Source organism: Cervus canadensis, chromosome 23, assembly GCF_019320065.1.
Source record: "Cervus canadensis isolate Bull #8, Minnesota chromosome 23, ASM1932006v1, whole genome shotgun sequence".
Classification (NCBI taxonomy): Eukaryota; Metazoa; Chordata; class Mammalia; order Artiodactyla; family Cervidae; genus Cervus; species Cervus canadensis.
The window spans coordinates 17,642,932-17,669,218 of record NC_057408.1 but is presented as its reverse complement, the minus strand read 5'-3'; the positions used below and the strand labels follow the sequence as shown (position 1 = coordinate 17,669,218).

Here is a 26,287-nt window from a genome sequence, read left to right as displayed (position 1 = left end):
CCACGGCCCCCGGCGCACGCGCGCGCGCGGCGACACGTGACTCCGCACGCTGTCCCGGAAGTCGGCGCGGGACGGGCGGCGGGTGGAAGCCGGTGCGGGGCTGAGGATCGCAGCGTTACCGCCGTTGTCCCCTCCTGGGCCGGGGTCTCCCGCCCGCGGCGAGGGGCGCCGGGCCCTGAGCGTCTGCCGGCGCCCTTCCGCAGCGTCTCCGCCCGGCTGCGATGGAGGCGCCGCCCGGCGGCCGCCTTCCCGCCGAGGGCTCCCAGCCGCCGGCCGTAGCCGAGGTGCGCTGCCCCGGCCCCGGGCCGCTGCGCCTGCTCGAGTGGAGGGTGGCGGCTGGCGCTGCCGTGCGCATCGGCTCTGTGCTGGCTGTGTGCGAGGCCGCCGCCTCCACGCAGCCCTCCGGGCCCGCCCCTGTCCGCACCGGCTCCGGAGGTTGCGTGCGCGCGGAGCGCAGGCTGAGGTCGGAGCGCGCGGGCGTGGTGCGAGAGCTGTGCGCGCAGCCGGGCCAGGTGGTGGCCCCCGGGTGAGTGGTAACGGGGGAGGAAGCCAGGTCTGGAGGGAGCTCTGGGCCTGGGCCGGGAGGGGGACCTGGGCTGGGCACTGGGTGGGACAGGGTCTCCCGGGCTGCAGCTGAAGGAGCTACGCTCGGGGAGAACTTTGGAAGGTAGGGCGCACAGTTGCGCCTCTGCCTGTTTTTCTAAGGCTGGATGACAGTCCCTGCTAGTTATCTACTGATCGGAGGCAGCAAACTTAAAAAAAAAAAACAAAGCCCTGTGTCACCGAAATTGCACTCTTTGAAAGACAGTTGCGTTCTTTTCTGTCTGTGACAGGTGTCTCCACCCAAGACTTCACGTTTATAAGTCAGGAAAACTAGGGTTCATAGCGCATACAGGAAAAAGCAGGCGTGCTCCTTGCTTGTTGTCGCAGCGTTAATTGTTGGGAGGCGTGCACTTGTTAAGGTCCTAGTAAATTAAACCTTGTGAAGCGCGGCTGTAAAACCTGGCAGTTCTGCTTCATAGCTCAGGAAGGGGGTGTGGCTCTGGCACAGGTAGGTCAGGGCAAGCAGTAGTGTCTCCTTCTACCATGGCTCTTGCTGTCCTACCCCTGTTTTAACCTTGTGAAGGGATTTTTTTTTTTCTTTTTTGAAGTGTATGAACCTCTTTATAAGTTGACCAGTGTTGTGCGCAAAGTTGTGTACACATGACTGGTGTGGTTGTTTCCATTGCAGGGACGGAAACCTGGGGCAGGTGAGCATCCCTGCCTCCTGTTCAGTGGCTGGGGTGCAGTGTCCCTCTGTGGGGCCCAGTGCCCTGGGCACTCAGTTCCCTTTCTCCCCACCCTGGCCCTCCCCTGGAGAGGTGGGCACCGGCCCCTGCTGCTCTCCCGGTGGCACAGGTTCATTCTCTGACTGTTGAACATTTTCCACCTGGTTCCACACGGCTAGAGCCTGCCTGCCTCACAGTCCGGGGCACCTCATCCCGCGTCCAGTTCCCTTCTCTCATCTTTGGAGACGGAGCCAGGTCTTCAGCCATCCGTACCTGCCGCAGAGTGCAGGGGAGGTGGCTGGGCTGCACTCTCATCTGCCACCGCCAGAGCCATCCTCCTGGCCTTACGAGGGAGAGGCTCGCTGTGTGTGACACCCCGGTGTGCTTTCAGCATTGCTTTGAAGTCAGGTCTCCCTTGACCATTGCTTGGGCCCTGAGGAGCCTGTAAACCCACCACCTGGACGATGGACATGCTGCTTGATGTTGCCGTTTCACTGGGTAGAAAACCCCTGAGGGAAAGACCTCTGCTCCATGCTGTTCTGTTACTCTGACTGCATGGAAACGACCCCGAGGCCCAGGCAGGCCGGTCACTGGTCACAGCAGCTAGTGAGCCTCACGTGCAGCCGCCGTGCAGAGCAGAGGAGCCCAGTCAGGTAATGCTGCCAGTCAGCCCAGTAGCTGGCCTAGTGACGAGTTCCCAGCTGTGCATAATTTTCTTTTCTGTGTGTTTTTGGCGTTTCAGGTCTTGGGGTATCTTACTGCAGTGGTTCGTCCCGGGGCCTTTTGAGACTCTGAGCAGTGGTAGCATTTCTCCTGGAACGCAGGTGTGAGAGGGTGTGTAAAGCACCAGCCCGGAGCCAGGCTCTGTGGCCGGAGTTGTCCTTGTGTCCATCATCACTGTCACCAGCTGGCCTCATCCTGACCACACCAGAGGTTGTTCTCCAGCAGTGAACAGTTCCAGGAACACAGAGACCTTGTCTCTGGATGTAGTGGAAATGGCAGACGCTCTTTTGACCTGTGATGGGATTGCGTGTTTCTGTAGCGCTCACACTGTCGGGGAGAGCGGGGATTGTTCTGACCTTTTAGAAAGAGGAGGGAATGGGGTCCCAGCAGGTTCTGACGTACCAGCCTGGTCCCTGCTGGGCTTCCCCGGGTTTCCTCCACACTGCTGTCTGCTTAGGCTGCATTTCACCCGGAGCATCCCCGTGCGGGAAGTAGATGGAATAAGGGTCTGTTTCTGTTCTTGTAATGCGTATGTGGATTGAAATTATTTTGATTTGGAAATATTCTGACAAGGCACTGTTAGCAGAAAGTATTTCTGTTAATTATTTGTCCTTTCTTTTTACTTGTCTGCTTTTTTTTCAATTCATGTGGATACATTGAAGTCTCCAAAGGAAAGGAAAATATACACATAAAATAATAAGGAAACAAGCCTGGTGATGGATAAGGACCGGCACAGGAGGAGGCTGTGTAGGTGCGTGCTTGCGTCTTTTCTTGACATCCAACTGGCATTATCTGTGCCCGGTAGCCTGTCTGTCTGAATCTGCTGTTTGTATTAGGATTGTACAGTGGTGATGTTTTTAATTCCTTCGTTTCTTCTTCCTTTCTTGGTTGGCTTTCTACTGTAAGAAAAACTAACTTATTGGCGTGGACTCATGGGTGCTTATTCAGTGGATTATAGTCCATTCCAGTTACTTTCTCAACACTCAGATTATCCTGGACTGGGCAGCAGGCACCCTTCCAGGTCCTGTTTCCTGACACAGCCCTGGAATCAGCCTTTCTCAAGTCCTGCTTCCTTTCAGTGGAACCGTGGTCTGGATGTCTCGCCACCCAGTGCTCTTCAGTAGTCAGACGTTTGCTGCTCTGAAGAGGTCCCTTCACCCCTCACCCATCTGACCCGCCCAGATCCAGCAGCTGGCAGCGCCCTGGGACCCGCTCCCTGACGCTGCGCTCCTTCCGACACAGCTGGTGCCCTCTGAGCTCCCCGTTAGAGCAGATAGACGCTCCTGAGCACAGAAACCTCCGGAGAGCTTGGTCCTTGTGTGCTGAGGGGAGTACCTTGTGTGGGGATTGCACTGATGATTGTCCTGTGGCCTCTCCTCAGGTACCGGCCAGGGAGGTTGGCCTGTGTTGGTGACTGGCTTGCCATTCTGAGGCTCGTCTCCTTGGTTGAAGTGTTTCTGGAGTTCACAGCACGTCAGTCCCTTGACTGTGCAGTGTATTGAGGGTAGAAAGACCCTGCCCGTGGCAAGGTCTGCAGAGTTGAAGAGGGAGGACATCTCGTGCTAAAAGGACGTGGCTCTTGCTCCTGTCTGACCCCCTTTCCCTCTCTGGGGACTGCATCTCTTTGGGGGGATATTTTTTAAGCCCAAGCAGAGATGCAGAAGTCAGCTGGACAGATAGCGTCATACCCAGCTCTGACCCTGGAGGGCAGATCTGAGTGGTCCTGTAATTTACAGCAAATGCAGTCGGCCCTCCCTGTCCACGAGTTCCCCACCAGTGTGTTCAGCTGATTTTGGGTCAGAACATCTGAGCAGTGAGAGTAGGGATTCAGAAAGTTCCAAAAAGCAAAGCTTGAATTTGCCACATACCAGCAGCTGTGATAGTGCTGACCTTGTGGTGGGTGTCACCAGTGACTGGGAGATGGTCCATGTACACAGGAGGGTGTGTGTACACAGGAGGGTGTGTGGAAGTTGTGTGCACACACCGGGCTGTTTTCTGTGAGGGACTAGGGCATTCTCCGACTCTGGTACCTATGGGTCCTGGGAGCAGCCTCCCGCAGATACACACCGGTGACTGTCAGGTTGGCTTCCCTCTAATGTGGGCTGGGCGTTCCTGCAACCTACCCGGCAAGTGTCAGCCCGAGCTGTGCCTGCCGAGAGGAGCGGCGTGTGGGGGCCCCCAGCCTGGGAGCCCACCAGCCGCTGCGTTCCTCTGGCCTCACGGGCAGCAGGTCTGTGGGGCCTGTGTCCACAGCGTGAGCAGCGTTGGTGACATGGTGGACGAGCAGTCACTGTTTCTCCCCCGCCTGCCACCTGCGGGTGTCCCAGGAGGCAGGCTGCAGGCTGTGCCCAGGTGCCACAGGGCCCACAGCGCCCCGACCCGTGAGCAGATGCTGGAGGGCACCCTCGACCTTGAGCGGAGCACCTCCGTCCACTTGCCGGCTCCACTGTGCGGTCTCAGACAAGTCCTGGACCCGTTCCCCCCTCGTGCGCAGGAGGGTCCTTGGCAGGAAGGGATCTGGGAAGGTGGGCGGGGGCCGTGGCAGCAGTGGCCTCACCCCAGAACCGAGGGTGAAGCGGGCAGGACCCCAAGCCGGCGCTGCTGACGGGCAGGGTCACCTGGAGGAGCTGCGTGTGCTAGGGCAGGGGCTCATCCACTCCCCCAGCCTGTCTGGGGTCAGGGTGAGGGGGCAGTTTCAGGGAGGGGTTGAGATGGCGCCTACGGTGGGCCCTCAGGGAAGGGGCCATGCTGCCCGCCAGGCACAGGCCTTGGGGTGGCCCGGCGGGGGGCTCATGAACAGCAGGGATGGGGCGGGGAGAGGCAGGAGAGGCCCCAGAGAGTCTGTGAGGAGACACCCCGAGGGCCCCGCACGCCGGGCACCCGGGCCCTCACCCGCCGGGTCGGGAGGTAGGACCACGCTGACCTGCGCGGCACGCTGACCCACAGCCGTCAGGTTGGGGAGCTGGAAGCCCCCTTCAGAGACCGATGCCAGGCCACGAGGGCTTGAGGTGAATGTACAAAGATAATGGCAATTTCTGTGTTTATGAAAACTAGGGATATTAGTCCTGTCAGAAAAATTTAGATTAATCACAGCCTTTCTCTAGACCAGGAATGACTATGGGAGACAAGAATCATTTATTGTCTGTATTTTAATGAGTTGTTCCTTTTGTCGTATTAACGTTTCAGTTTTTCTAAGCTGTTTATCAGAAACCATAGGAGAATCCCATGTAAGCTTCTCATGCATTTTGAGACAGTTTTCTGTTATCTGACTGGACATCCTGAGTCCTTTCTGTTGTTCCTTAGGTAGTTTTGCTGTGTTTCATGTGAAGGACCCACGGAGGGGAAAGCCCTTCACTTTATCACCAGAGACACGGCCTGGGGGCGGCGTGACCCCCTGCAGTCCTGGGGCACCGATGAGCCCAGGGGTTGCGGCTCTTGCTGATGTGTGCTTGTTCTCCCCCATTTCCAGGGCGGTCCTGGTACGCTTAGAAGGATGTAGTCACCCCGTCGTCATGAAGGGCCTGTGCGCCGAGTGTGGCCAGGACCTGACCCAGTAAGTGCTGGCGGCTCGGGAGCAGCGGGGCCTGTCGGGGTGAGGGCCAAGGGCTGGGGTGCAGGCCACGGCGCCACTGTCCTCCACACGACACGGGCTGGGCTGCCTCCTGGGGAGGCGCGTGCCCGTTGTGATGCGCGCAGCTGTGACGAGCCCTCCTCGTCCCTGCGGGCCGGCCGGCCTGGACCTGGCCTGGACTCCCCGCCTGGCGTGTCCCAGCCTGGGCGGGTTTGCTCCCATGGTCGAGGGTTCCCTGGCGCATGTGGAGCAGTGTGGACCCGTCTGTTTCTCACACTAGGGGTCTCTGGGACCACCTTTATTTTCAAGGGGAACTTTGTGAGTGTGACTTAGTTTCTTCGTCAGTGTTCCTGTGTTTCCAGATGGGGAAGACACTTCAGCACTAGGCCCGCGGTGCACGTCCACTAGAATTAAACCAAGCTGAAGTCCCCGTGTGAGTTAGCGAGCTAGAGCCCTGGCCTCAGAGCCCCTCTCTCCACAGGCTGCAGAGCAAGAACGGGCGGCAGCAGGTGCCACTGTCCACGGCCACCGTGTCCATGGTGCACAGCGTCCCCGAGCTCATGGTGAGCTCCGAGGTGGGTGTCCTGGCAGGCCGGGGCTGGGAAGGCGGTCCTGGGGGCACTCCTCAGTCAGGGCGGGGGCGGGGGAGGAGATGGCAGGCCTGTTCTTGTCACTGTCGTGAATGACCATAGTGCACGCATGGTCTGTGAAGCAAGCGGCCTGCCCTGGACGGGGGCTGCGCCTCTCCTGTTGTCTCCCTGCCTTTGAGTTGGGAGGTCTCCGGGATGCTGCCGCCGGAGCCTGGGCTCAGAGGGAAAGACAGCCTTCGGCGGGGAGCCCCGGCCAGGCAGGGTCGTGAGCTGGGGGCACCGGAAGGCTCCTGCCTGGGAGCAGGGCTGTGCGGGAGGTGAGCGGTGTCAGCTGAGTGGTGCTGGCCACATGGGCGTGGGGGCCCAGTGCATGCTTTCACGAGCAGACGTGCATGTGCTGCGGGGAGGTCTGGGAACAGAAAGCTTCCTCGTGTACATTGCGAGAGTCATGTGGCCATGCTGACCAGAGGCCTCCTGATGCTGAGTCAGGGCCCACATGGGCGCAAGCATCGCCAGGACCGGGCACCAGCACAGGGCCCGTGAGGACTGGCTTCTTGTCTTGTTGAAGGAGCCTTGGAGCTCTGCGTTTCTGTAAGCTGTCAGTAAAAACACTGTGCTTGTAAACGACATGTGCCTACTTTGTGTTTCGTGGAAAAGACAAAATACCAGAGACGTGATTTTGCCTTCTCTGAATTACTGAAATCTAAGCATAAGTACGTAAGCGTGTTTAAGACAAAACAAGGAAGTCTGAGGTAGAAAAGAGAAGGAAGTGTTTCCGCTGTTTCTGCTATAACAGAGTAGCTCTTGGCCTTTCTGCATAAACTCTGTGGGGAACACAAGGTGGGATTCCTGTCGCTCATCAGGACAGCTGCAGCCGCCCCGCGGCTCAACGGCATCTCAGTCCTCGCGCGCTCCGCCCTGAGCAACTCTGTATAGACTCAGCCTCTTGCCTGTCTGCCCCCATCACTGGTCCACACGTAACTAGAAGTAGTCACAGTCAGAGTGGCTTGAGGACATTTGAGCAAATGGAACAGGCTGCAGGCACCAGGGCATCAACTCCGGGCCGCTGGGCGCATGGGTGTGGTGGGCACCCCCGGCTTCCTGTTCTGTTTCCTGAGAAGACGGAGTGTCACCTTGCCTCCACACGGCCTTCCTCAGTCATTTCTCTTTCCCTCCCCGGCTGTAGCAAGCTGAAAAGCTGGGGAGGGAAGACCAGCAGCGCCTGCACCGCAACAGGAAGCTGGTGCTCATGGTGGACTTGGACCAGACGCTGATCCACACCACGGAGCAGCACTGCCAGCAGATGTCCAACAAGGTGAGCGCGGGCGGGCGCGGCCAGCGGGGCGGCCGCGGGCGTCCTCAGAAGCAGCCTGGGTGTTGGGCTCAGGAAGTGAGCAGGCTCTGCCCCGAGCTCGTGGCCACGGCGGGGGGACAGTGGAGAGCTGGCGGGGGCTGGAGTGGACCCTCTCCCACAGAGCAGCGCCGGGGTTCGATGGCTAGTGTTTCTGCGTTGTGAGATCTTCTGTCCCCTGCCAGGTCTCCATGTTGGCTGTGCCGTCACCTGCGGATGTGTCTCAGGGTTTCCTGCATCATGACCACCGCATTCACGGGCGGCAGAGCTGGGTGGGCAGGGATGGGGTGCCGCGGTGGCGACTGCAGCCACTTGGGGCTTGTCCGCCGCGGAGCAGGACATTTCCATTCATTTCGTAAGAGTTTGAACGGTTGCATCACACCCAGTGAGAGCACATGTGGTAGTAAGGTGTCCCTGGGGCCGCGTGGACCATGTCCACTGCTGGCAGCTTCCCTGTGTCCCCCTGATCCCCCACCACTGCCGCTCCCAGACCTGCAGGACACCTGGCGGGCAGCACCTAGAGAGGTGGGTTGAACCCTTAACCTCGGAGACCCTCACTTGGGATTTGAGGATTTTTCTGTTGCAGCGTCCAGACGATTTGCCGCTTAGCGTGGGGCTGGGGTGGCGGGGGCAGTTGTACCATCTCGACTCCCAAGTGTTTTACCAGAGTAGCCCCATCGTGAACAGTGTGACAGTTATAGCCAATCAAAACTTAACAATGCCTCGGTCATTTCCTTTTTGAGTTTATTATTACTGGGAAAATGAATGATAAACAGAATTAAAAGGATCAGAGTTTAACTTTCTAAGGAGAGTAGGCTCTCGTGCATGTTGGTCACGTGTGAGCAGGTTGGAGTTACTGATCTCATCTGTCTCCTAAATGTGGACCTGGTTTTTGTGCTGTAAGTCAGTGGAGTTGCATCTTACAGCCGTAAGGGAGTTAGGCTGAGTTGTGTGGGGCTCTTCACTTACCTTCATCTCTGGCTCCGGGAGGCGCTGTGGATAGACCCTGGAGTCTGCGGTGGTTGGCTGCCTGCCCCGTGTGAAGTGACCCACTCAGGGTGCTCATGAGATGGTTAGGACATGCGTGTCCACCACTGTCCTGAGACACTTGGTGAGGCCCCTGGTGCCTGGTCCTCAGACAGCTGAGGCACCGTAGTTGTCACAGGAAGCTATCGCAGGTCACCTGGCTGTTCTGGGCAGTCACTGTGATTGTCCGGAGTGCTCACCCGGGCGGTTACTGCAGGAAAGGGCTGAGCCCCCTTACAGAGCGTGAGAGAGGAAGGCGTTTGTGTGGCACGGCAGGCTGTGCTGCCCTGACTCCCCCTGTAGCCCCCGGCCGGGCAGCGGTCACCTGCCGCACATCAGTGCCGCCCTCTGACCGGACCTCCGCTCTGCAGGGCATCTTCCACTTCCAGCTGGGCCGGGGCGAGCCCATGCTGCACACGCGCCTGCGTCCCCACTGCAAGGAGTTCCTGGAGAAGGTGGCCCGGCTGTACGAGCTGCACGTGTTCACGTTTGGCAGCCGGCTGTACGCACACACCATCGCAGGTGAGCGGCCCACGGTATTCTGTCCTGCTCCGGACACTCACGGCCGGCGTGTGGGTGTGGCTCCTCTCCTTCTCAATGGTGGGCCCTGCAGATGGAGGGAAGGTCAGAGGCTCTGCCTGACTCTGCCTCGGCCCCGCAGTGGTGGCGGGGGCACGGGCAGGCTGGTCCTCCAGAACCTGCACTCCGCCCAGTCGGCAGTCACGCTCCAGTCCTGAGTGCAAGCCCCTGTCCCTCCATCAGCTGCACGCCGCGGGCCCCTGGAGAGGATGGTCAGGATCGCAGACACGTGGGGAAGGAGAAGCTCTCTGTAAGGGCTTTCTTATACAGGCAGAGGCCCTCAGGGCTGCCAGCCTGGTCACCGGGGACACATCCATCTCGGTTGACACAGGCAGCAGTCGGCATGGGTGTCGAGTCTGACCTCGGGGTTCTGTCACAGGGCTGGGGGTCTGGTGGGCGCACAGTGAGCCCAGGAACAGCTGAGCGGTGCTGCATGCAGCTGGTTAGGTGCTTCCTCGTCCATGTCCACGCGGTTCTGCTGTCGGGAGCGAGTTTCAAAGCGCTGCCCGGACGCCCTGCTCTCCCCTCTGCTGTACGAATTCGCTGGCCCAGGGACGCACAGAGGCCATGGGCCCCTCCCGGGAGCCGTGGCGCGTGTGGGGTCCCCGTGCTGGTCACCAGCAGGCCCTGGGCTCCTAGGGCCGCACTGAGCTGTGCTCACCCCACCTGCCGAGCCAGCAGGATCCGAGTGGGGGCACTGTGTCAGCATCTGGGCCGATCCCCTTCCCCTAAGCGGGGGCGGGCTCCGTGTCTTCCCGTCTCTCATGCGGTGGGACGGCAGCGCGTCTCAGACATGTGACCTTGTCCTGTTTTCTTTTCAAAGGCTTTTTAGACCCTGAGAAAAAGCTGTTTTCTCATCGAATATTATCAAGGGACGAATGTATTGACCCGTTTTCCAAAACAGGGAACCTTAGGTAGGTACCTGGCTGTGTACTTCCCGTCGTAAAGTCTGCATCTGGAGCATCAGGCCCCTGGTTCTATATCTCCTCTCCTGGTCCCCAGTGTCCACTCTGGCATGTGCACAGCCGCTGTCTTCTAACCAGATCCCTCCCTTCTCTGCTTTCCCTGAATGTCCAGGCAGCGATGACTCCTGGGGGGCTCGGGCTGGAGCCCGGGATCGCACGTGTGGGAGTGAGCGTGGGGCAGGGGGCAGGGGTGTGTGGCAAGCGCCTGGGGTGGGGCACCTGGGGCACCCCGGCCACCTCTAGGGCCTCTTTCCTTTAGGGCCTCGCATGTGCTGACCCTGACATCAGTGTCTTGCCTCCTTCCACCCCATGAGCCCCTCCCGTCCTGGCCTCTGACCGCTCACTGAAGGCCTGTTTTGCCAATTTTTTGCTCACCCTGTGTAAGGAATTTCCCCGTTTCTACCCAGAGAGAGGCAGCCTCCCCCCGATAAGGGGGTACATACCGCTGTCTTGGTGTGGTCTTTTGGCCAGTGTTGGTCACCCTTAGCTGACATTTCAAGATTCAGATTTAGGATATTCTGTTCACGTCTGTAGTACATAAGAGAGCCTGAGAGTACTCGTCCGGAAACAGTGCTCATGTTTACCAGTTGAGCATCCGAATGAGCAGATACAGGGACCAGGGAAGGTGCGATGCTTGTCAGGGGAGAAGCTGCCTGAGAACAGGGTGTCCAGGGACAGGGCTCCTGGCAGCTCCAGGCGGGGGTGCTTGGCAGGGCAGGTTTCTGGCCGCGAGCTGTTCCTGGTCTCGCTGGAGTTAGACGTGCTGAAAGCATCCCCAGTGTAGATCATTGTCGGTACCCTGTGCCTGTGGAAACAGACTCACAGAAAATCATTTCGGACACGTAAACGTTTTTCCTGCCTTTAGTGGCAGCTAGAAAACCTGAGCAATGGCAGGCGCTTCTGCTGGGTTTGTTCCTCGGGCCTGGAAGACGGGCAGGAAGAACTCGTCCTCTGACTCTCTTGTCTTCACGCTTGCCTGTCTAAATGTCGGTGTTGGGGGCAGAAACCAGGTGACGAGGCCCCAGAGCGGGCCTGTGTCCCTCGGGCTTTCTGGATCCTTGGTGACGGGTCTGCCCCCCTGGCACCCCAGCATCACTGTTCTGTCCTGATGTCACGTACGTGCCCAGGTGAGACGCGAGTGGGGCTCTGCATCCCACCTGGAGCCGGTAGCTCTCACGGGGCGTGGGCCGATGGCCTGCTGGGCCGGGACACGGCCGGGCCTGTTGGTCCACTCCAGCTTCCCCTGGGCAGAGGGCTTCCTGCTCCTGCCCTGAGGAGCGCCACAGTGGAGAAGTGTTAGCGATCTTAGTGTCACTTTCTTTGGAAATCTTGAGAGTCTTGTGTTTTAAACAAGCCCTTCCATGCGGCTCACGCCTGGTCCTGGGTAGTCTGCTGTCTGTTGGTTCCACGTGAGAGATGATGTAAATGTTTGGTGGGTGGTGACTTTCATAAGAGGTGCTAGTGATGCATGTTTACTTTCAGAAACCTCTTTCCCTGTGGAGACTCCATGGTTTGCATCATCGACGACCGAGAAGATGTCTGGAAGTTCGCCCCCAACCTGATAACCGTGAAGAAGTACGTCTACTTCCAGGGCATTGGGGACATCCATGCCCCATCTGCGCCCCGGGAGCCCCCAGCGAGGAAGAGAGGTGGGTGGTCCCCGGCAGTCGGGGAGTGTGCCAGCCTTGGTCCCATCTCAGCTGTGGCTGCTGCTCGTTTCGGGCTCCATTTGGTTTTGTTCGGTTACTTGTGTTTCAGTGTCAGAGAGGTTGTGTGGGTTTGTTTGTTACACTGATAGTATTTACTTTCAGTGTAACAGTATTAGCCTGAGCGTTTTTTCCTGTTGAGTCAAGAGTGAAGAATGCTGCTTGATTTAATGCATCTGAACGCTCCCTTTCCTCCTAGTTGTCCCTGGAAAGAACAGCTCCGCCCAGGGGTGCGGTCTGGGGGCTCCTGCAGAGGCAGGGCCGCTGCGCCCTACCCAGACCTGCACAGAGCCGCTCGGGCCAGTTGAGCCCAGAGTCTGGAGAAAGTTTGAAGTTTCGGTTTAAAGTGTTTCTGATGATCTTTAGCTTTTAAATTATTTTCAGAATACAGTTATTGCTGCAGGGCTGAAGCAGAACTTTGAGACCTGGCAAGGGGAGGGAGGCCCCAGGGTGCCCCGCACAGCTGAGGCAGGGCCCGTCTGACCACAGCCTGGGAGCCAAGAGTGGTCCGCATGTCTCGGACCCTGTGGAGCCCCTAACACAGTGACCAACGAGGCGGCCAGCCTGGAGTGGTTGCCTGCCGGCCACCTCCTGGTGTGTGCCACCATCCAGAGGTGGCTGGAGCCGCAGGCGCGGGCAGGCAGCGTGTCCACAGGAGGCTTCCTGTCGCTCGCTGAGTAACGGTGGCCTTGTCTCCTGTGTCTTCGCCTGGTCGATCCTCCTGAAGGTGCTGACGCCGCAGAGCAGCCTCTGTCCATCAGGGACTCCGAGGAAGGAAGGCCAGCATCTGCAGTGGAGAGTAATGGCCTTGGGAGGCCCACCCGGGAGCTCAATGGGGGCCTGGGCCCTCGGGGGGTCTGGCCCTGTCAGGAGGAGGAAAGGGCCGCCCGGCCCACCACCCGCACCCCCTCGACTGACGGCCGTGGGCCTTCGGCGGGCGCCCAGCTGCGTGGAAAGACGCCGCCAGAGAAGAGGCCTGTGCGGGGTCCAGCCGGCCCCGACCCAGACCCGGACGTGCCCAGCGACAGCGGGAGCAGCAGCGAGTCTGAGGGTCAGCCCTCGCCCACCCCCTCCGACGGGGAGAGCGGGGAGAGGAGGACCCGGAGGAAGCCCCAGGCTGCCCGCGACGCCGGGAAGGCCATGCAGCAGGGAGGCACCCCAGGTCCAGCCGGGGAGCGACTCACAGGCACCAACCACTGCGGGGAGCCTGGCACTGGTGTGCCGGTGGACGCGCAGGAGGACGGGGAGCGGGACGGGCTGTGCGTGCTGGGTGGTGGCTGCACCGACCGCAAGGAGGCCGAGACGGAGTCCCAGAACAGCGAGCAGTCGGGCATCACGGTGGGCGAGTCCCTGGACCAGAGCATGGAGGAGGAGGAGGAGGAGGACGCCGACGACGACGACCACCTGGTGCACCTGGAGGAGATCCTCGCCCGCGTGCACTCCGACTACTACGCCAAGTACGACCGCTTCCTCAGTGGCGAGAGCTCCGAGGCCCCTGACATCCGAAAGATCGTCCCCGAGCTGCGCAGCAAGGTGCTGGCGGATGTGGCCATCATCTTCAGCGGGCTGCACCCCACCAACTTCCCCGTGGAGCGCACGCGGGAGCACTACCACGCCCGGGCGCTGGGCGCGCGCATCCTCACCCAGCTCGTGCTCGACCCCGAGGACCCTGCCCGGCCCACCCACCTCATCGCCGCGCGGGCTGGTGAGTCACCCTTAGCCCTCCCGCCGCCGAGTGGGGGGTCCAGGTGTCCCCGAGTCCTGAAGTCCCGGGCCGGAGGCTCTGGTTGGGGGCCGAGAGGCAGCCTGGGCAGGTCAGGACCGTCCCAGGACAGGCCCCGCCCTCCGGCTCCACCCCGGCATCACCCCCCCGCGGCTCTGAGTGGATGAGTTTGCCTGCAGGCACGGAGAAGGTGCGCCAGGCCCAGGAGTGCGGGCAGCTGCACGTGGTCAACCCCGACTGGCTGTGGAGCTGCCTGGAGCGCTGGGACAGGGTGGAGGAGCAGCTGTTCCCGCTGCGCGACGACCAGGGCAGGGCGCAGAGGTGAGCGGGCCGCCGGTCTGCGGAGACGCCCGCCTGTCTCCCCTGTCCCCGCCATGCGGGTTGTCACCCAGAGCCCTTCTCCCTGGCACCACTGGAGCAGGGACAGAATCACTGCTTCTAAGACACGAGACGGCGTTCCCCCGTGATTCCTGGTTTGCAGGTGTTTCGAGGCTGGGAATGCTTCTGTCGCGTCCCGTGGTCTCTGCAGAGTCCAGCATGGAGGGAGGTGGTCACTGGGGGAGGGCGGGTGCAGAGGCGCGAGGGCCATGGTGTAGGGGGACTAGGCTCGTGGGCGCCCCTCTCCGTCAGAGCGAGCACTGGGTTTAGAGGCAGGACTGCAAACAGCCCAAGAGACAGCGGTGCTGAGAACGCTGCCCTGTGTCCGAGGCCACGGCTGAGCCCCAGGCCTGACCAGGAACCACGTGCTCCCGTGCAGAGTCACGGTCCCGACAGGAGGGGTTGCTGGGGTCCTGTTGGTTCCAGCCCCTCTCACGGCCCTCTTTCTCGCCCATAGGGAGGACAGCCCCGCGTCCTTCCCCGACAGGCAGAGCCTGCTCCCCACCGCCCTATTCCACCCGACTCCTGTGCACCCCAAGGCCCCACCTGGTCCTGAAGTCCGGATCTACGACGCCAGCACGGGCAAGCTCATCCGCACAGCTGCCTCAGGCCCCGGGCCACCCGGCGCCCTGCCCCACGCGGGGCTCTCTTCCTTCAGGTACTTGCACCCACTTGTGGGGAGGTATCCCTGGGCCGCGGCCGGCCGCGAGGAGCAGGCTGCATGTGGGGCAGGCTGGGGCCAGGCCTTCTGCACTGTCTCCCGTCTGTCTCGGGTGCAGGGCTGGGCTGGAGGAGGCATGGTTCTGCCTGGACGGGTACGCAGCCTTCCTCTGCCCAGGGCCAGCAAGGGAGCAGGAGGCAGCCCTGGCCCTCCCGCTTTGCCCTGCCAACTACATCCCCAGGACACGGGGTGGGCCTGTCGGGAGCAGCTCCCACCCTGTGCAGACACACGGGCCCTGGAGACTGTAGGCTGTGTGTCTGTCCTGATGCTGGGCTCCAGGTGTGGACAGACAGACGCACTCAGTGGTTGAGGCCAGTTTCAGTTGGGTGTTGGTTGGCGGTTTTGTTATTTGAAACTAAGAGTGTGGTCACTGATAGAGCTTTGATTTTTTTTTTTTCATGACGACATATTTAATCATTTAAATAGATGCATTGTGACCCTGTGTGCTGCTTTTGTTCCCGTGGAGTTGCTTTCTAGCTGGGTTAAAGGTCATGGACATCTTTGATAAATGGGGGAGTTAGTTGTTTCGCCAAAGGCTTGTTGAGCTCCGTGGTCCCACCCGGCAGGCTCTGGCCCCCTGCCTCCCGGCCCTGGCCTGTCTCAGACACACGGCTGCGCTCTGACGCACCTCCGGCCTCTGCAGCCCTGTGGACCCGCCTCCACTTCGCTGGCTGTCGTCTTGCATCCTGAGATGATGCTTCTTCCTGGCTGCCTTCTGGGAGCTCTGCCCTGGTCCCCCAGGGTGGCGGTCACTGTCAGAAGGCTGCGTCACTGCCTGGGTGCAGGACGTGCTGGCCCTGTGCTGGCAGCCGAGCAGTGCTGGCCCCTCGTCCACGTGGACATGTGGCCTGCCGGGGTTTTCTTTACGGTGATCGTCGTGTTCTCTCAGGTCCTTCCTGACGGAGAGCAGGTGTTTGGGTGGCACGTTGAGGGGGGCCCTGGAGCTGCGCTGGCCTCGGCACGTGTTTGTGGAGGTTGCGCTATCTGGACAAAAGCGGCCCAGTGTTTCTAGAGTAACTCGTGCAGGTTATCCTAAACAGCGTTTGGGTTTTGGGGTGCAGCTCTGTATTCTGTCATCCAAGAAGCTTCATGGGGCTCTCCTTCTGTGGAGCTGATCTTGTCGCTCCTTGCCCACGCGCGTGTGTGGGACGTCCTGCTTGTCGCCGCGTGGTGCATGCTCACTGTGCGTGCATCCTTACACCGAGCTGTTCTCCAAAGTATTGCAGTGAGCTCCGTCTCTGAGGTTCCTCCTTGTGAGGGTGAGCCCGACGGGGTGCAGGACTCAACCTCCGAGCGCCCGGCCCAGGCCACCCCCTGGGTCATCCGCCCTTTCTGGTCCTGTTTGCTGGAGGTGGCGCCTCGCCCACGTGTGTGTGGAGGGCAGGGTGGGCTGCACTCCCGGGGGCAGCATGCTGGCCATGTTCTGAGCCGGAACCCCAGGGCAGACCCGATTGTGACCAAACACCGCAGCCGTTGGGCAGTTGCTTCCGTCTGATACTTGTTTGGGAGTCGTAAGTCTCGGGAGCTCCTGCCTTGATGTTCTGGTTCTGGGCTAAGGTGCCAGCCCACAAGGGGCCTGGAGTCAGAGGTCCTTGGGGAACATGGGCGGAGCACGTCTCATGCGGGATCCCCACGTGCAGGTCGCCGCAGGGACCGTGGAGGGGAGAGCAGCTGCCGTTCAGAGCCCCTGGGCTGGGGCCCAGGTCCAGGCTGCCCATGTGGCAGGCGCAGCTCCGCGGGGTCGCTGGCCTAGGGCCGTGTCTGGAGAGCAGGGTGCGAGGTCAAGGCCGCAGCAGCACACCTCACATGCGTCTCCCAGTGGGTCAGCCTCTGAAACAGCTTCTCCTGTGCCCTCTGTTAGCTGTGTGCTGCGGGTTGTGAATGTCTTGTTTTTTTAAGTATAGGTTTTCTTTGGAGATGGTTGTATGGGAACAGGCAGTTAACAGAAATGGCAGAGCACCCAGGGACCCTTTAACCATCTCCCCCCAGTGACCACATCTCCAGACCTGCAGCCCGTGTCAAGCCGAGATGCCCGCCCCAACGGTCCAGACCCAGAGCGGCCACCCACTCCAGGCCCCTTGCCACCCCCCAGCCTCCCTGCCCCACCCCCACCCCTCCTTGCCCCCCAGACTCCCGCAGCACACTCCCCCCCAGTCTGTGCCCATCCCTGTCCTGTCGTCCGGGAGCGCGGGCTGGTGGTCTGATGGCTCGCAGCTCTGCCCGGCTCCGCTCCCTGGAGACACTGCCCCAGCGTCGCTGTGCTGACTGCTCAGAGGGCGTCGTGGTGTGAGCCGTGGCAGCTTCTGTGACTGTCTACCCACTGAGGACACCGGGGGCATGTCCAGCTCTGCACTCTGACCGACAGGGCTGCTGTAAACATGTGTGTCTCTGTTTCTCCCGGGTCGACCATGGAGGCTGCTGTGGGCTTGCTCACACCGGGGCAGGGAGTGGTCTGTGGCCATGTGACCCACGCCCCCCCAGTCTCTGTAGGTGGTGCGGGTGTTCCCACCTGGGGAGCCGTGCAGGCAGTGTGGGATGCCAAGAGCTGGCGGGAGTGGTGGGGCTTTGGTGACTGGTGGTCGCCACATTAGGAGACAAAGTGGAGAAGTCTTTAAAATACTCATTTTTCATTCTTCTTAAAATAGCAAACTTCTGCATGTTAACACCACCTTAATGAAGAGCAACTATTTTCCAGTTCCCTGGTGCCTCAGATAGTAAAGAATCTGGCTGCAGTGTTGGAGACCCAGGTTCTAGCCTTGGGTCAGGAAGATCCCCTGGAGAAGGAAATGGCAACCCACTCCAGTGTTCTTGCCTGAAGAATCCCATGGACAGAGGAGCCTGGAGGGCTACACTCCATGGGGTCACACACGACTGTTTTCCAAGTAGAAAAGAAACGTACTGAGAAGCATGGCTTGTTTGCGTTTTGGGGAATCTCTGGCTGATGAAGGGTGGGTGCCGCTCGCCCACCCGGCGTGACTGCCTTCTGGCAGGGGAGGCCATGAAGGGGAGTGGTGGCCGAGCCAGTCCTGTCCCTGGAGGAGGGAGCGTCTTGGTGGTGCCTGCAGGGTCCAGGGAGCCCCAGCCTGAGGCAGTGAGGGGCAGGTGCTCGTGTGCGCCGGGCGGAGTCTGCACCTGAGGGAGCCGCCCCAGTGGAGCCCTGGGCCTCCGCCTTGCGTGGAGGGTGCTCGTGTTCCCTCCTTTCCCTTTCTCGATCTGGAGGGAGGCTTAACAGGCATGTTTTCAGTAAAAAGATACTGTTGCCTTTTTTCCACCCTGGTAAGAGCTGTGGCTGTTGGGAGCTGACTTGGAGCCGTACAGAGATCTTGTGGCTGCTTGGCCTCACGTGGAGGGCAGATCCCCCCGCGCTGGCTTCTGGGCAAACCCTCCCTGTCCACCCCACCAGACCAGCGCTGAGTAGTGTGGTTTTTTGATGAGAGAGGAGGTCAGTGTCTGCTTTCAGCCCGAGGACAGCAGAGCCTGACCTACCGCATTCTGGCTGGACCTGCTGGGCTTTGGTTTCATAAATAAAGACTGATGAAACCTGAGTAGGCACCACCCACGAGGCAGCATGTGTCTTCACAGCTCAGGTTTGCCCTGTGTGTGTACCCCGGGTGTGTATACACGCTGTGTATGCTGTGGGTGTGGGTGTGTTTATCTCAGGTATATTTATATGCTGTGTGTGTACCCTGAGGGGGGGTGTGTATATACCTGTGTGTATATATTCTCTGTGTGTGTGTGTACGCCGGGTATGTGTATGCCCTGTGTGTGTGTATGTGTACCTTGGATGTATGTATACCATCTGTGTGTGTTTACCCCAGGTGTGTGTATAACCTGTGTATGTATGCTCTGTATGTGTAAGTGTGCCCCAGGTGTATGTGCACCCTGGATGTATGTATACCGTCTGTATGTGTGTGTGTACCCCGGGTGTGTGTATATTCTGTGTGTGTGTACCCCGGGTGTGTGTGTGCCCTGTGTGTGTGTGTGTGTACCCTGGATGTATGTATACCATCTGTGTATGTGTGTGTGTACTCTGGGTGTGTGTATGCCCTGTGTGTGTGTGTACACCCTGGATGTATGTATACTGTCTGTGTGTGCGTACCCCAGGTGTGTGTGTGCCCTGTGTGTGTGTACCCTGGATGTATGTATACTGTCTGTGTGTGTGTGTACCCTGGGTATGTGTATATCTGTGTGTGTGTGTGTGTGTGTGTGTACCCCGGGTGTGTGTATGCCCTGTGTGTGTATACCCTGGATGTATGTATACCGTCTGTATGTGTGTATGTACCCCGGGTGTGTGTATATTCTCTGTGTGTGTGTGTACCCCAGGTGTGTGTATATTCTCTGTGTGTGTGTGTACCCCGGGTGTGTGTGTGCCCTGTGTGTGTGTGTGTACCCTGGATGTATGTATACCATCTGTGTGTGTGTGTGTACCCCAAGTGTGTGTGTGCCATGTGTGTGTGTGCACCCTGGATGTATGTATACCGTCTGTATGTGTGTGTATACCCCGGGTGTGTGTATATTCTGTGTGTGCGTGTGTGCTCTGGGTGTGTGTATGCCCTGTATGTGTGTACACCCTGGATGTATGTATACCGTCTGTGTGTGTGTGTACCCCAGGTGTGTGTGTACCCTGGATGTATGTATACCGTCTGTGTGTGTGTGTACCCCGGGTATGTGTATATTTTCTCTGTGTGTGTGTGTACCCCGGGTATGTGTATATTTTCTCTGTGTGTGTGTGTACCCCGGGTGTGTGTATACCCTGTGTGTGTGTGTGTGTGTGCCCCGGGTATGTGTATATTCTCTGTGTGTGTGTGTGTGTGTACCCCGGGTGTGTGTGTGCCCTGTGTGTGTGTGTGTGTATACCGTCTGTGTGTGTGTTTACCCCAGGTGTGTGTATAACCTGTGTATGTATACTCTGTATGTGTAAGTGTGCCCTGGGTGTATGTGCACCCTGGGTGTATGTATACCGTGTGTGTGTGTGCATGTGTACTTGTCCTGAGAGGCGGGCTCAGGCCGGCTGTTCTCACGGTCTGTGACTTCCCTTCCAGGGCGGTGCAGCCACGCCCCCAGCAGGTGTTTGGTGACGACCTGCCCGACAGTCAGGATGGGGAGCAGCCTGGTCCTTCCCGGAGGAAGCGCCAGCCCAGCATGTCGGAAACCATGCCACTGTACACGCTGTGCAAGGAGGACTTAGAGAGCATGGACAAGGAGGTGAGCCCGCACTGCCCTCTGTCCACCTGGGGGCGGCTTGGCGGGACGTGACTGGTCAGTGTTTGGGCAGCGCAGGAGGCAGGTTTCTGACCCCACCCGGGGACCACGGCGCTCGCCTGTGCGCTGCAGGCAGCCTCTCAGAGGAGATGGTAGACTCTCTTGTAGTTCGGGTGCTCCATGTCTGTGGACGTGTGGGTCTGTTTGGGGCAGTGAGTGCCATCTGTCAGCACAGGCGTCCTGCCTCACCGCCTGTTGTGGGTGTTCTCACGTTTCATGGGAGAAATGGAGGCCTTCAGCTTAACCGAAGAGGGTGGATTACGTGTGAAGGCCTTGTGAAAGTGGTAGTCGGTCAGTCATGTCTGACTGTTTGTGATCTATGGACCATAGCCCACCAGGCTCCTCTGTCCCTGGAATCCTCCAGGCAAGCATACTGGAGTGGGTAGCCATTCCCTTCTCCAGGGGAGTCTTCCTGACCCAGGGATCAAACCCAGGTCTCCTGCGTTGGAGGCAGATTCTTTACCATCTGCGCCACCAGGGCCGCCTGGAAGACCCTGTGGGCCCAACAACAAAGCCAGGCCTTGAACTGTCGCCTCAGCGTGCGCGCTTTAACTCGCGGGTGCACGTGCCTTGTCCCTTCTCAGCTGTACGTGTGGGTTTGCAACTGGAGACGTCGCTGGTCTGAGCCCTCCGCCGTGGCGGTGGTCCCTGCTCAGAGCTGCTCTACTTGGGGGTGGGGTGGGGTGTCCCCCCTCACCCAAATTTCATCAGAGGGTTTTTAATCCTGGCCAGGCCTGGTTCCAGGGCTTTCCTCCAAGGCATCCCCACCATCCACTGTGCGTCCACGACTTGCGCAGGGAAGTGGGCCCCATAGAGCCATGCGGGGTACACACCCGGGGCGGGGCTCCAGGGGCACTGGCCGTCATCCTGGGCTCTGGGCCTCCCTGACTCAGGGCTCAGGCAGAAATGGTGCTTTGTTGGGCTTTGGAGTTCTCCATGGGGGCGGGGGCACAGCCCAGGCTGCCCCTTCCCGCCCGGGGCCGACCCCACATCAGAGCTGCAGGGAGCTGCTGCCTGTCCTCCCGGGGAGCGGGCGACACTGAGACCCGCCCTTGGGGAGGGGCCGCCGGGCAGGTTCCTTAGGAAGGTGCTGCGTCTGTGCTGACGCTCGGCCCCTTGTCAGGTGGACGACATCCTGGGCGAGGGCAGCGACGACAGCGACAGTGAGAAGAAGCCGCCGGAGGAGGAGGAGCCGGGGCACGGCCTATCGCCTGAGGCCCTGGGGGCGCCGCGGGGGCGTCGACTGGAGAGAAGCGCTGCAGATGGCCGGGGGCTCAGGTGAGCACACCATCCTGTTGGGTCTTCCCGGTGGCGGGGACCCTGATGGGAGGGGGGAACCTTGAGGGGGTCCCCAGAGGGCAGAGGCCTCCCCCTGCTCTTTGAGCAGGCGGCTAGGTCCAGGCTCGCTGTGTGAGCGCCTGTGGGTGTCTGCATCTGTGTCCTCTGGGCCGTCTGGTCTGACTCGCAGGCCGGCCTGTGGGTGAACTGACCAGCTGAGAAAGTACGGCCCCTTCAGGCAGGCACAGAGCAGGGCCCTGCCAGAGCCCCACAGCAGGCAGAGGCGCGGGACCACGCCCTCCGTGTGCAGGAGCCCCCTCGGCGCCCTGCGCTTCCCCGCTTCATAGAAACACTGTTCCGTGGGTCAAGGCAAGAACTGTGAATTCTGTTCTGGGTGATCAGCCACACAGGATGGTTTGACTCCATGTTCTCACACATGGGGAATTCTGCCATCAGGGCGGAGGGTATGGGGGTGCAGGCGTCCTGGGCCCTGCATCTGCGCCGGGCGTGGGGGGCAGGGGAGCCCAGTGCTCCGTCCCACAAGGGCTCAGAAAGCTGCTTTTGTCATGAAATGCACTCGGACTTTTCAGAAGCGATCGAGCAGATGAAGTCTAGATAAGCTTTTCTTGGAGCGTGCCCTCTCACCCCGCGGTCCTTCCTTGGATCACATGCCGTGGGGCCCCGGTGCCATGTTACGCGCCCCACACGTGTGTCCCTGAAGACACGCAGAGCCTCCATTGTGGCCGGGCCGGACTGGGCGGGAGCCCACCCAGGAGCAGCATCTGCTCGGCCTCAGGGCCCCAGCGGCTTTCCACACCACAGGGCAGGCGCTCCTGGGGTGCTCAGCTCAGGGTTTGCCAAAACTGCTGAATCAGATGAGGTGTTTCCTCATTTTTGTAATAACGGCCATGTTTCCAAATGAGAGAGACATTCTTTTCAGGTCCTTTCGTGTCCTGGTGGCACCAGGTCGCCTATCCGTCCCGATGCCCTGTTCCCGGCACACTGCCCTGCACCCCCCTGCCCCCATCATAACCTCCATTTAATGCACACATGCACGGAAATGACCATCTACTCCACCATGAGTGCAGCTGGGACAGTGGAATACAGACCTGTTCACACACACACGCATGCACACACATGCACCTGACGTGGCCTGATGGGTAAACTAGTGACCTTACCATGTGCAGTGCTGCCCTTTTCTTTTTGCCAAAAATACCCAGTGGGTTGTAACTAGCAGTTCAAACATACGTGCTTTATGGGTTTTATCTAATCTGGGTTAGGTGTTGATACAAAATAATAGTTTTTTATTTAGTATTTACTAAGTAGCAGACTTCAGATGTGGGTCTACATGCTTTTCTTCAGCAAAGTGCTCAGACACTGGACTGTAGGGGAGGAAATTTGCATGTGTGTTTGTGTTCTGTTCACATTGTTGCTTTATTCCACATCAAATCTGAGATGACTCTCAGGCCTTAAATTTTCTCCAAATTAAATCTGTTAGCGTTTCCCTAGGGAACTGTGCAGCTGGTTGTGGAAACAAAACACAAATATTGCTTGTTCTGCTGGGAGGAGAGGAAGCTGGTCTCAATTACAGGCCTTTATTAACCATGGCTTGCAGCTGTTTCCAGGCTTTGAGGTAATTTAAGCACTAAAACTCAATTGTGTTGGATGTGAGATTACTCCAAACATTGTGTAACCGGGACTGAAGGCTTGCCTGTTCCACCAGCGGGCACTGCCTCTGTGGCCTCTGACCTTCGTCCCTGGCAAGCCCTCCCACTAGACCCCAAGGTCCCCCAGAGCCTTTCTCCTGTGGACCCCCCCCCCGGGGTTCAGCAAGTTGACGTTCATTTCTGTGCGGAGGCTACAGTAGGTTGCGGGGTCCCCCCGCCTGGCTGGCTGCGGGTGTCTCCGTGGGGCTTGCATCTTCCCAGCTCTGAGGTCCACAGGGTCTGTTGCCCTGAGAGGGGAGGGGCAGCAGTGTCTCCAGATGCACTTCAGAAGGTTTTATTGACAAGTGGCCCAGAGTGCCCCTCGTGGGGACCTGTGCTTCTGCCCCGGGGCCCTGCCCGGCCCCACCCCCACCCCAGGGGGCTCACCACTGATGGCCTCAGCTCCTTGTCGAAACACCTTGGGGCACGTGAGGGTCTCTGCACCTCATGTTTCTTACTTCCGGGAAGGTTGCCCCCTCCCCAGTGACTCACTGAGGGTCTCCCAGCACACACAGTGGAAGGTGGCCGAGAAGGATCTGGAGGAACAGCCGGTGTCCCCACGGTCTCGCTGCGGCTGAGGCCATGCAGCCAGGGGTGGGGCCTGGGAGCCAGCATCCACAGTTGAGCAGGACTTGCCTGGGGCCATCTGTTCACTGCACATGTGTTATTGCTGTGCACACGTGCGCACACACACACGACCTCCAGTTCTGTCCCTGGGAGGAATGTGGTTAATAGGGTTGTTTGCAGTGGTTTGAACGATAAAGAAGTCTTTCAAAACTGTCTCTACATGTTATTTCTAAATGTATCTGCATGTTCACCACTTGACAAAGAGAAATAATCTGCGTGCCTCAGATTAATTACACTTAGTAACAACTTCTGTTCAACCATCTCTGCACATCCAGAGTCAGTGCTGCAGTGTGGGGTGCCAGCCCAGGGCCCTGCATCTGCTCTGATTTGGTTTGAGAGCTGCGGCCCTGCATCCACACCTCCCCCCACCCGGCGCCGGACCCCAGCCTGGCTGGCACCTTTGCTGGAAGCATTGCAGGGACCCACTCAGCCCCATCCTCGTGTCCAGACGCTGGCACCCTCCCCTCTTCCCAGCCCAGCCCCCTCAAGGTGTGACCGGGTCCTGAGAGGACGGGCTCTTTCCGGTTGACTTGCCCTTCCCTGTCCCCCGCCCCATGGGGCCCAGCGCCCAGTTCCCGCTGTGGGCACGGAGGGGAAAGGCGGCTGTGGCCTGTGGCTGTGCCCTGTCCCGTGTCAGCCTGTCTGAGGTGGGTGCGGCTGCTGCAGGGCTGTTTCTAGGATGAGGCAGGATGCCCTGGGGGCCCACTGCCCTCCCAGACCTGGCTGCTCCACGCGGCCTCTGAGCTCAGGCCCCAGAGACCTACAGTTCACGTGTCTCCTCATCCCGCCACCTCACGTTTCTCTATAAGTGACGGCGTAAAACAGAGTGGTTTTTTAAACGGAGATGCGCCTCACCCCAAGGCTGCTCTGCCTGCAGCTCTTGTAACCATGACAACAGTAGAGTGTCCAGAGTGATGCTCCGCTTACCTGGTGCAGATGAAAGTCCGTGATTTGGACACATGTGTCCAGTGCCCGCTCCTTTTCTGGGATGTGTCCCTCTGGGTGGGGCTGGAGGCGCAGGATGTGGGGGACCGTCAGCCTCTGAGCTTGGTGTGGGGGAGTGTGACCTCAGGGTGGGGGGCGGTTCCAGGCGCCAAGCCGTGAGCGCGTCGACGGATCAAGGAGCTGAGGGCACCAGGCTCCCGTCCAGCGCCCACCCCATGGCACCTTGCTGGACGCGGCTGGGCGGCCGTCCGGGGACATGTCTTCTCACGGAGAGACGTGCCTGCTGCACATCCCGGCTCCGGGACTCGCTTCCCAGAGCCAGTCCCACTCCCACGCAGGGCCCAGGGCCTCCCCTTGGCTCCTGCCAGCCTGAGGGGTGAGGTGCTTCGTAACTGCACTTCTGTTTCACTTTCTAGTTAAGTCGCACTATTTTTTCAGTGTTTATTGTCCTTTTTGAATTTTCAATTTTTGGGGGCCAGTTGTTTTCTGTTTGGGGAGTGTTTCTCACGATTAGATCGTTTATTGTCTGTTGTAGAAGCATCTTTGTGATAGAGCTTGAGTAATAGATGACATCACCTTGTGTGTGTGGCTGCTGACAGTGCCTTTTGTGTCTCTAAGAGTTTCACTTTTGGGGGTTTTCTTCTCTTTGGAAGGTTTTCCCAAACCAGAGGTGTGTGTCGGGATGTACATACTCTTATATAACTGAAGTTTCCTTTTCAATAAATGGTGCTGCAACAATTAGATGTCCAAATGTAAGATAATCTTGGCCACAGTCTGAAATTTACCCAGAAATTGACTCAAAGTAGATTATAGGCCTGAACCATGAACCTGTCTTTTGGTGACTGTCGCCGTGTCCCTTTCCGGCGCCTTGTCGTGCCCTGCCCTCTCCTGTCCTCAGGCGTCACAGGCACTGTGTCACCTGCTGTGGGCCCTGGCCGTCAGGGCTGGGAGCATCTCACAGCGTGTCTGCTTCCGTTGCAGGGGCCACAAGAGGAAGCTGAACGAAGAGGACGCAGCCAGCGAGTCTAGCGGGGCATCCAGCTGCGAGGATGAGGAGGGGGGCAGCTCAGAGGCGGACGAGATGGCGGCTGCGCTGGAGGCCGAGCTGGGTGACCTCATGTGACCTGGGACGGCCCGCAGCTCACCCACAGAAGGATGTGTCTGTTTGCAGAGCTCCACCTGCAGAAACATTATTTTGCAGAAATAGATGTTTTTAGAAGTTACCACAGGAAGGCCAACTTGTTAAGGACAGCATTGTGGGGAGCGCGGGCCACACCAGAGACCGTCGTTGAGGTCAGCCGGGCCACACGGCAGGGCCGAGCATGGGGTCTGTCATCAGAGGAGGGGTGTGGGCTGGAGCGTGGGGTCTGTCATCAGAGCTGGGGGGCGCTTGTGATGTCAGTGCTGCAGCACGTCACTTAGGGTGAGGCCTGGGGCCCCGACAAGACTCGGGATGGTGCGTGGGAGTCCGGCGGCGTCCTGGCTCTCCTGACGGAAGCGGCGGCGTGTGCAGGGTTTGAGTGAGGCTATGCGGCACGCACACACCTGTGCAGAGCGTGGATGGGCCAGGGGGTGCCCAGCATGCTGTGGCCTGTGGGGGCCCTGACACCAGGTCCCATGGCTCCGCACCCAAGCCGCCTCCTCACTCCCACGGGCATCGGGACAAAGGCCACCGCCTTCGGCTCCTTCGTGAGATCAGATGTAAAGTTTTGTATATCTATTTCATATGTGACCCACCGAACAGATTTTTCTTTCATTTAATAAAACTCTTTTTTGTAAGCCTTCTTCTCTGCCCTGTTCCCTCCTCTCAGAGTCCAGCCACCCGCCGCCCCACCCCAGCGCCTGTCAGGGAGGTTGTGGGCAGATAC

General features: G+C 59.4%; 1 protein-coding gene across 3 annotated transcripts; it reads left to right on the top strand.

Moving 5' to 3' along the window:
* CTDP1 (CTD phosphatase subunit 1) lies at positions 1 to 26,198 on the top strand. Of its 3 annotated transcripts, XM_043443910.1 has the most exons (14): positions 430 to 526; positions 2,654 to 2,742; positions 5,461 to 5,544; positions 6,044 to 6,137; positions 7,339 to 7,467; positions 8,901 to 9,051; positions 9,932 to 10,022; positions 11,556 to 11,722; positions 12,507 to 13,484; positions 13,682 to 13,823; positions 14,338 to 14,538; positions 19,644 to 19,806; positions 20,987 to 21,141; positions 25,401 to 26,198. In XM_043443910.1, exons 2-14 carry the CDS (start codon positions 2,708 to 2,710, stop codon positions 25,540 to 25,542), a joined length of 2,532 nt encoding a protein of 843 aa, XP_043299845.1. In that variant the 5' UTR covers positions 430 to 526; positions 2,654 to 2,707; the 3' UTR covers positions 25,543 to 26,198. The 3 variants fall into 3 exon arrangements, with proteins under 3 accessions (XP_043299846.1, XP_043299844.1, XP_043299845.1); XM_043443911.1 differs by lacking the exons at positions 430 to 526; positions 2,654 to 2,742 and adding an exon at positions 1 to 284; XM_043443909.1 differs by lacking the exon at positions 2,654 to 2,742 and having other exon boundaries at positions 1 to 526.
* Positions 26,199 to 26,287: the final 89 nt, after the last annotated feature.